Raw genomic sequence first — 10613 nt, 5'->3', positions numbered from 1 at the left:
CCAAAAAATAAACTAATGAACCGGAAGACAAAAAGGCGTGAAAAATAGAGGCACTGCAAATCTACAAGCCAAGCCTCAAAAATTGAATCCTGATTGTGAAAAAACAAAGCAACTCTCATTTCTCTTTTCTACCTTGATAATCTAACGTGAGAGTCACTAAAGTGTGTTATTACAGGTTTATCGTAGTTACTCGTGGCTCATATGCAACCTTGTCGACGTGCACAATCCTACCAGGGCACAAGCATCTAGGCCGCCATAGCTAGATGGCTGGTCCAGTGGCCAGCTGAAGAGAGTAGAAATGTTGGTAAGCATGGGCATTTTTTTGTCGTTTGCCTTAACCAAAAGAATTTATGGTAATGTATGGTAATAGTAAAATTAACTGCGCCCTCTTATCTCAAATTCAAAAATTTTCACGCGAATTAAGAAAAGAGGTGAATTAAATGGAGAAGACTATTGTGATTGATTAAAATGATAAAATAGATAGAGAAATTAATTAAGACATAATTGTGATTGCTTAAAATAAGGGAAAATACAAATGTTAGAAGCAGCTGTATTTTGAAAGGGTAGGTAACACTGGTAGCACGTGCAGAAAATTTAATTGCGAAAGCGAGCAGGAGATTCCATGGGTGAAATCGATCAAATGACTAGAAGTATCAGTTGGTCGCACTTCATGAAATCTTCAATCTTTTGGCAGCAACCACGCAATCTGTTACAAAATTCATCTTCTTCCCAAATCCGAAGTAAAGGCTACACTATACACCCATTTTTCTGCGAAGTAGTTAGGCTAGTATAATACAGAACACAACTGATCTTCAATGGCACTTTTATCAGAAGCAGAACCGGTATCAAACAATGTTCGAATTAAATAACATGATAAAACACGGAGGTACTTTAGTTGAACTGTTATTATTAATCTGAATCGCAGAAGGGATTTTTTTTTCCTTTTTACTATTCCGCTACCTAGATGAAAAGGCACGTAGTGCAATACGAATTAAAAGTTCCGTAATTGCATTCCCTAAAAATGCCATGATCTAACTTATTTTCCTTGCTATTAATATGAAAGGGACGAGCACATGTGATATGTTCAGTGTAGCCTCGCACCAGTTGAAAACGAAATAAAGCAACCGCATGTGTGTCTGATGTTATCAAAGTTTAGGCCTCATTGAATTTGAAGACGCAATCATAAAGCCTCCCACCCAAAAATTGCGCCACTTCAGGATGTTTTACCTGGAACATGGAAGAAATGATGGCAGTTTTTAAAGCTCAATCATTGATTAACTTGCAATGAACTATTCAATACAAATTATAAAATCGCAGAGAAATGCAACACACCATTCCGATCTTAATCGAGTCACATTTCATTTGTGCATATAGGTTGGTTTCAATTGCTCTTCCCTGTAACAAAAAAGAGTTGAAAAGTGATGGGCTTTTAGCCCTGTGAAGGCAAACAGATGTGAATGTTGCAAGCCCACTTACCATGCCTTCTAGAACGACCAAGTCAGCATCATTTGCCAAATAAGCTAGTTCTGGTGACACACTGGACAAATCAATTACCTGAGACCAAGACAGATATCCAGTTAAGAACTTACACATATAATACAATGCAATAGGTAAAATAGTTTAGTACACCACCATAGTAAGATAATCTTACTGGCAAATCGTTACCGGAGTTGGCAACGAGTAGGTCAGATGCATCCACACCTGCAAGCTTTCCATTTTCATCCTTGAGCTGAAAATAATTGCAAGAGTATAATTCATAATCTTTTCTCAGATCCCCGCAAAAGAAAAAAAAACATGTCTCACAATTATAACAATTTCATGTTTCTTACCTTGTTTATAATTTCAACAAGCTCTGGGTAAGTGACATCATTGATTGATGGCATGTCATTGGCAGCAAGAATCACCTACACAATCCAACGGTAGCTATTTATTGACATTCTTTACCAACAGAAAAAGATAGCAAATCTCAAACAATATATGCAAAAGACACTCTCGAAATAGCTAGAGATGTACATATGAAGGCAACTTCAGCAACTACCGAAAGAAAAAAAGAACTATATCAATTTTACTCATGGATAAAGATAAAGACATCATTTAAAAATTCACATGGATTTAACAGTGTAGTTTCCATGCGAATTGGAAAAAAAACAATGTGCTCAAAAGGGAATAAGATGCAGTCTGGACTGGTAAAAAATCATAAGTTTATTTGGTTGTTCCTGTTTCTTGTTTAAGCTGTGGGTTATCTCACATTTAGCAACTTAAATCACAATACTATTTCACATATCCAAAAATATGATCCACTTCAATGTAATCAGAGGTTCATTTCGATCGATCTTTTTACATTTAACTCCCTAAAAATAGCGCAACATTAATAATGTGTTGCTGGCTGGAACAAATAGCAACATCTGCTCTTGTCCTAACATAATTCCTCAAATAGTTCTGGAGCAATCACAAGAGAAACAAAAAGGGTGAGACAGACCTTTGTGCCATGTCGGAGCAATTCCCTTGCAAATGGTAATATGCCCAAGATGATATCAGCGCCAGAATTATCAACAAAAATAACAGCCTACATATGTGACAAAGCAATGATTCAGCTATGTATAACAAAGACATAACAATGTTAGTTAATATGCAATATCCCTACAATAAATATGTCCAGAACTCCAGCTGAAAGATTATTATGAATAGCTCAGACTGACATGTACATATATGGACTACACAAGGCCAGGTGTTGTGTATGTCAAGAACTAATACTAAATATACTAATAAAATATAAATGTCAATAACAAATAAATTAATAAATCTAAAATAAATTGACACCTTGGATACCATTGGGAGAATTATTTGATACTTATCCACAACATGAGAAGAATACATGTGAAAAAGTTGCAGCATGGGAGTAACAAGTAAGAATATTAATTATTTAAGTTACACAGTAGTTACAAACTTCAAAACAATATTGTTTCAAAAGAAGTGGGAGAGTTTCTAATATGCTTTAATAAGAACCAAAAGAGTACATGAACATTTGTAGAGTACATTATACATGTGTACGTACAATAATTCTGAACCAATAGAATTCTATTCTTGCATCCAGGCTCATACATAATATTTATACATGATGCAAAACTAAAACAATACTAAAAGCATGGTAGCAGTATCTTATATCTAGGTTTGTTGCACCCAGTTGATGTGTGCCATGGGATTGCGGTAAAGTTTATAATGGAAGATAATTTTTACCTTTTCCCAAGATTTCTTAGTCCATTTATTTTGAAATGCATCCAGGTCATCGATAACCCAAGGTCGAGATACAAGATTCTGGCAACTCGCTAAGAAGGACATACCGTCTTTAGCAAAAACTTCTGCAAGCTAAGAGAAGTGAAAGAAAACAGAGACATTAGAGGCAGGGCGACATATGTAAACCTTCTGAGAAGGAAATAATGAAATAATGAACATAAGAGCATTTCATCAACAACAAACCAATTATTCAAAAAATCAGAAGGAAATAATGAAGAAAATTTTGTTGGTTCTGCCCTTCACGCTGATTGGCCTTTCACACTAAGCCAATGGTGCACCAACAGAAACTACGGAAAACCCTTTGTGAAGCCCTATCCACAGGAAAAGGTCAACAAAAATAATCATCAAGTGACAAAACATACCTGTGCAGATCCTAAGTCAAATATGTTTCCTGCTAAGATTCCACGGATCAAGTTCTCTGCTCGTTTTCCATCATCTTCAATCTCATCATTTCGCTGAACAACGCCCTCAAAGAGTGACATAGCCTTAGCATTCTCCTCATCCTAATCATGGAAAATCATCAATCAAGCATAGATAATTACAACCATGTAAAATTGTCACGACAATAGACTCCAAAGTAGTATTTGAAGACAAGAAAAACCTTTGTTGGCATTTACCTTAACCTTCTTGAATATATCCCTAAATCCCAGTTCTCTAAGGACTAGCTCACGAAGCCTGCAAAGAAGCTTGAGATTCATTCGAAGAGTTAGTGCACAGTAATCCAAGATCTTCTTTTGTAGTTCAAAGAGCTCATCTATCAATATCTTACAATGCAATCTGGTGGCCCTCCATTACTCTCTGGGTTCTTCTTCAACTCCTCGAGCATTGCAGTGTACCTTCACCATATATACAATAGATAGACATAATAAAATGTTAGAGCATTGCCCAGTAGTTGGTTTGGTTAATATTAATCTGGAGAAAATGCACGACGCAAAGACATGCTTGTTCCGGAAGCAGTAAAAGAGCCATGGGACCAAATGGTAATTAAATGTCTGATTCTTGAAACATAAAATTGGACTATATTCATAAGTCATGACAAAGAAAAACAATATAAATGGAGACAATTTCATTTTCCAGACAAATATTGTATGACCAAAATAAAATGGGCACAACTTTTCTGGTGATGGCCAAATTAGTATTGCCTCCAGTAAAAGAGGAATGTTTTACTTTTCAGTAACAATTTATGCCACCTTGAAACTGAACTTTGTTAGGACTAATTTGAAAAGAGTTGTGAATATTTTTCATGATGGATTGCTTGCACCATTTTCATATATACCAAAACTATGTATTTTTAGGAATATTGTCCAAATAAACATGTTTTTACTACACCCTATTCTAGGATGACATGTCTTTTAGCACAGAGGGGTAATAACATCTGGGGGTTATTTGGCACATTCAAATGGATGCACATCCAAATTCCAGTTTCCCAGGACCAACGAGTGCCTTCCTCCATAATTTTATTTATCAGGGTAACACAAATGGCACATTCCACAACACTAATATAAAGACTGGAAGGGTGATTATGTTTCCAATTCATAAAGACTAAAATTGTGCAATACTTTGGCTGCAAAACATGGCAAGAAAAGGATAAGTAGTGCTAACCTCAATCCGTAAACTAAACACAAGGGGATATTACCATGGTTCGACACATGCTAAACACACCAGGCATACCTTTGAGACCAAGAATGAGTGAAAACTCCATATTAAAGGGTCTTTTCGCACATTATATGTTTGATGCCCCGGAAATGCATCCACACCCAAAAATAGAAACAAAGTACTACTCTATCTCAGGCAAACAAGCATGTACCATCCACCACTACCTACCAGTACCTTTACCTTGAGTTCCAGGAGACAAACGTGCGCAATCATCAACCAATCATCGATCACTAACCAAAGCGGATGCGCACATACCTCTGGGCAAACTTCTCGGCCTTGGCGGGCGCATCGGGCACCGTGGGGTCGTTCTCCGCGCGCTGCCTGCGTTGCGGGAGATCAAAATCAACACGGACCGAGTAGAGCTCAGAATCCGCCGCGGGCGGCAGGGGGCAAGGAGGCCTTCCTTACCTGAAGGAGGGGACGGAGTTGAGGAAGAGGTCGATCCACTGGATCTCGACGGGGGTGGCCTTTCGCGGGTTGTCGGAGGCGAAGCGGTAGGGGATGGTGCAGGCCCTGTACGTGCTCTCCACCGGCGCCTGCAGCAGCGGGAACGGCACCGACGGCGACGAGCTCTCCATGTGCTCCGGCTTACTAGTCAGATCGCTCCTCCTGCTCGTCGGCGGCGGCGGCTGGGATTCGTGGGGTGGTTAGGTAACCGCCTAAACTTGGGGCGCCGTGAGATCCGGCGGTGAAGTGGTTATTCTGCACGCGAGGAAGACGGAGGAGAAGGCGAAGGGGAAGCAACCGCCGCTCGCCACAGATGCATATTCTGCTCACGTAACATGGGCTTTAGAGGCCGAAATGGCCTAATGCCTGGCCCATTAGACTGTGGCTTTGCAGAGAGAAGAAGTTCACTATGGCTCCCTCTATTTGTCGCCCATCCGATTTTCGCCCCTTGGTCACAAAACCGAGTATGATGGGTCCCCAACTTACGAAACCGTCTAAATGAGGTCCCTCGGTAGTATTGTGCCTGGTTTTCTATTGAGGTGGCGCCTACGTGACTCCTTTTGCCTAGGTCTTTGTCCAATGTGTAATTGACAAGGCTGAGAGCTATTGCAAATGCAACTTAGAATTGAATTCAACACACTCTGATGCTTTGTATCATTGCTAAATCACAAATAAGGTTCCAGATTACCAAAGCACGTGTCGTTTTGCAAGTTTAATGCTGACACTGTCACCATCTAATCTCAGGATGAACCAATTTGCAGGAATTATCTGTGATGATTCGTGTGCAAGTAACCGACGAGATTCAGTAATTAGACTTTCAGAATTAAGAGATTGACTGGTACCGCATTGGCAGATCTATCCAATTCAACATTGCTTCCTATCATTGCTAAATCACAAACAAGGCATCAAATTACCAAAGCTTTTATGGTTTTGCAAAGTTTAATGCTGACATTGTCACCATCTAATCACATAGAATTAATTATCTGTGAGGATTCGTGTGCAAATGTCTGACGAAATTAACAAGCAAGGAATTGGGAGGGCTCACCTCCATCGCCTGAGAGCATCTCCAACTGAATGACTATTTTTGACTCCAAATACCTATTTGGCTAGCCCGATAAAAATTTAGAGAGTCAAGTTTGTCTTCTATTCCAACAGACTCTCCACATTCCACTCTCTAATAACCAATGGACCCCACATGTGATTCTCCTTCTCTTTCTTCTTCCTCCCCCTCTCTCCAATCCTCTGCTCGTGCTCCTGCTCGTGCCAGGCGACGGCGAAAGTGAGGAAAGCAAGGTGACAGCGTGGCCGACGGCGGCGGTCGCGGCCGGCGACGACGTGGACGACGGCAGAGGTCGTGGACGGCGGCGGAGGTTGCGGCGGGCGACGGCGCGGATGATGGTGACGCTGCGGAGGCGGTGGCGAAGGCGTCGAGCCGCCCCGCCGCCGCTCCCTCCCTCCCTCGCTGCACTAGGATGCTGACGACGGCGGCGCTGTGTCGGTAGATCGAGGACGACGGCGTGGGCGTGCAGATTAGGACGAGAAGGAGCCGCTGCGAGGAAAGGGAGGCGATGGCGCAGCCGACGGTGGCGGTCTCGGCCGGCGATGGCGCGGACGACAGCAGAGGGCGCGGACGGCAGCGGCGGTTGCGGCGGGTGACGGCGCGGCCGACGAAGGTCGAGGCCGGTGCTTGCGTGGCCGGCGACAGTGCGGACGATGGCGGAGGTTGCAGCCGGCGAGGGCGCGGACAGCGGCGGCCGTGAGCCCTCGCGTCCTCGTCGTCGAGCCGCCTCACCGTTGCGCCCCGCTGTCGCGCCCCGCCGTCGAGCCGCCTCGCCGTCGAGCCGTCGCGCCCTCGCCGTGAGCCGTCTCGCTTCTCGCGGGCCTTCGTCGCCCCTCCCTCACCGTTGCCCCGATCCATCTCCCATGCGTGTTTTCGTGGGGACCACCGTTAGCCAGTGACTTCGGCTGGCCAAATTTGGCTAAGGGAGGGAGTGTTTTGGCCAGCCAGATGGCTTGGCCATCCAGTTGGAGAGGCTGTTGGAGGAGTTTATTTTTTTGCTAGAGTAGCTAAAATTTGGCTTGGAGAGGCTGTTGGAGATGCTCTGAGAAGCGCGAGGGAGGCACTGTGGCCTGGCCTGCCCTTGCGGCTGCTTTTGAGAGAGGTAGCCCGGCTAACGAATGGGGATGCTCTTCGGTGCGGCCCCCCATGTGCTGCTTCCGCGAGTAGAGCGGCTTCGCTTGCGTCTCTCCTCTCCCACCCGACTCCGCCGCTCCTCTCCCACCCCGCCGTCGCCCGCTCTGGCTACCGCTCCGCCCTGCCGTCGTCTGCTCCGCCACTCCGGCCGCCGTCCATCCTGCTCCGCTGGCTGGAGAGCGATAGAAGAGGGAGAGAGGAGAAAGAGAGAGGGGGACAGAGAGAAGAGGGTAGTGAGGATGACGTGTGGGTCCTCATGTGCCCACCATTTTTTATTATTTGTGTGCGACTGACATATGGGTCCCATGAGTTTTATTATTTTTTGCGGATACAATTGCCACGTAAGTGCCACGTCAATGACAAGTTGAACAAAGACCTAGTCAAAGGAGGCACGTAGGCGTCACCTCAGCAAAAACCGGACACAATACTGCTGAGGGACCTCATTTAAACGGTTTCGTAAGTTGGGGGACCCGTCGTACCTGGTTTTATGATTAAGGGACAAAAATCGTACTGGGCGACAAATAGAGAGACCCACAGTGAACTTATTCCTTGCAGAGAGGAGGGGAAAAAGTTCACTGTAACTCCCTTAAAAATTTGGCCGAATCTAATTCGTACCCCTCAACTAGGAAACCAGATAAGGTGACTTCCCCAACTATTAAAACCAGTACAATTTGACTCCCTCAGGGTCTTGCTCGGTTAATCTCCATGAGAGAGGGATTGGAGGGGATTTATGATGGTAAACCTACGGATTTTCAGCCTACAAGATTGTCACATCCTGCTTTTCGTTTCAGGATTTATAAATTATTTAATAAATTATTATTAGAATTTATATTAAATGTTCATTAATTTACAAGTGAAGTTAAATGTGGAAAATAAAATTTCGTAAATATAAAGCATGGTTGGATTTAATTTTTATTAAATTCTCCATGATTAATTATACTCTCTAAAATTTTCTCGGATTTTTCAGAGCTCAATTACTAATTTTAATAATACAAAGAATAGTTCAGCAATTATTTAAATATTAAATTAGTCATTAAATGATCTGATCTTAATTTTGTTAAATACTCTAAGTGTCCAAGTAGTTGCGAGTTTTTTCTTGAAATTATTTGAGCGTTTGAAGTATTTTTAACGATTCAAAGATCATTTCAGTGATTAGTTTGATTGGAAAAGTAATTAAATCCCCTTTTCCTTCTCTAAAATAAATCGTGAATTAAATCCGATTAATCTTGTAAAATTCATAACTAAATCATATGAAGTTGGAATGAGGCCGTTCAAGTCTCGTAATTCATCTAAATTCATGATCTACATGTTTGTTTACTTTTTATGTACTGTTTATTTCGAGTTTCTTAGTATTTTTCCTCGTTTTGCGTGTTAGCTTGTCATTTCCGTCGTTTCGAAGGTTTCTGAGTGCGTCGGAAGTGGTTCAAGAAGACTAATTCAAGACCGATTATTGCAAGGCAAGTCACACAGATCCTAAACACATTTCCTTTGAACATGTTGATCCTATATTTAAATTCTCTATTTGTTTCAACTGTGCATTTATTTTCGAATGTCACCGGGTGGTGTGAACCTATTCCTTTATTATGGCCAATTTGCATTGATTACTCTATTCCTTGATACCTTGGGTAATTGGACTAGTTGAGCTTTATATATTGGTTCAACTAGATGTTAGACATAATTGCTTACCCATGCTTAGAAACATTAGCACATGATTAGGATAACTAATGCTACACTACCACTTATGATTATATTTAATGGTAGCTCACGATGGTCAATCGTGATTGGTTAATTAATTACTTGCCAACTAAAACTTGACAATGGTGGGTTGTGAGCACATAGTTTTGAAGGTCATGCTCATGACAATTAAGGACCGGTTCGCGAGTTACTCTTGTGAGACATTAACCGTGCCAACCACAAGCCAGCGTGGGCAACGGATTTACCTTTTGTATAGCATGGTTCATTGCGGGGCACCGGACTGTGAAGCGGCGAGAAGTCCGTGGGGGTCGCTGCGGAGTCCATGCCTCTGGATATTGAGGGGTGATTATGATCCAGGAACGGTGCGCTATGGTGGATTGCGTTGTATAAGGGGTACTGTCACAATCCCGTTTCGAGGTACCGTGGTGGTACTGAGGGCATGGTAAGATGTTTTGGGGCTATATCCTGTGGGTACAATGGTACACCTTTGGCCAGAGTAAAACTATTCGAATAGCCGTGCCCGCGGTCATGGGCGGGTTGAGCAATGTTTTTCGTGATTAGTCTCATACCTCTTACAATAATTATTGATGATATAACTGGTAATAATTTGCTTAGCTCCTGGTTTGGAGTTAGATCTGTACAGTCGGGTATGGTTGTTTAGGATGGTTGGGCCTGTGCAGCATGGGTGTTGACGGTCGTTATCGATCAGTTTCGATCGTCAATATTACCAAAATAGAGGAGAACTAGTTATGCTTGCAATGCATATACAAGTTAGAATAATAATATTCCACTAGTATTAGTATTAGGTTCACTAACCTTTTGCAGAAAATAACCATAAAGTGGAGGAGAACCGACATCAACTTAGACGATAAATCAATCGGACGATGTCGAGAACCAGACTTATGCATGAATGGGCTAAGAACTCAGAATTGACACGATGAATTGGGCCAAAATTCACAAGTCTACGAAGTGAAGCAACGGAGGAGGCCGCCAGCCAAAACTTGGGCTGGTTGGGCCGGCCCCTGGTTCGGCCGAACCTCCCTCGCCGTCGTTGGATGCAGTGCTTTTTCTGGACAGTTGGGCTTGATCCCCAATGATGGTTGGAGGGTATTACTGACCATTCCAACCGTCACAACCGTCATTACCTGCCTATAAAAGAAGCTCATCTTCTTACTTCACTCATACACCTCAAGCAAGAGCTCTCTCATATTCTCTCAAGTTAGTTTAGTATTCTTATGCTAGTGGAATAGGAATAGAGTAAAAATCAGGAGTCCGGAAGTCTTCGGAAGAGTTCGGGTATGGCTCTAGTAGCTCTTCTCTTCTCTTT

The 10613-nt window shown here is 42.6% G+C and overlaps 1 protein-coding gene across 2 annotated transcripts; it reads right to left on the bottom strand.

Annotated features, from left to right (window-relative positions):
• Positions 1-806: 806 nt before the first annotated feature.
• Positions 807-5681, bottom strand: LOC4340905 (damage-control phosphatase At2g17340). 2 transcript variants are annotated; one of them, XM_015789046.3, is made up of 12 exons: positions 5359-5681; positions 5206-5271; positions 4064-4130; positions 3912-3980; positions 3657-3797; positions 3238-3366; positions 2480-2566; positions 1830-1904; positions 1652-1729; positions 1477-1554; positions 1333-1395; positions 807-1227 (listed from the first exon to the last, which is right to left on the bottom strand). In XM_015789046.3, the coding sequence occupies exons 1-12, from the start codon at positions 5526-5528 to the stop codon at positions 1153-1155; spliced, it is 1098 nt and encodes a 365-aa protein (XP_015644532.1). In that variant the 5' UTR covers positions 5529-5681; the 3' UTR covers positions 807-1152. The 2 variants fall into 2 exon arrangements, with proteins under 2 accessions (XP_015644532.1, XP_066167691.1); XM_066311594.1 differs by having other exon boundaries at positions 3912-3969.
• Between the last annotated feature and the right edge of the window lie 4932 nt (positions 5682-10613).

The sequence above is a fragment of the Oryza sativa genome, chromosome 6 (genome assembly GCF_034140825.1).
Source record: "Oryza sativa Japonica Group chromosome 6, ASM3414082v1".
NCBI classification, from domain to species: domain Eukaryota; kingdom Viridiplantae; phylum Streptophyta; class Magnoliopsida; order Poales; family Poaceae; genus Oryza; species Oryza sativa.
This window is presented reverse-complemented; position numbering and strand designations above follow the sequence as displayed.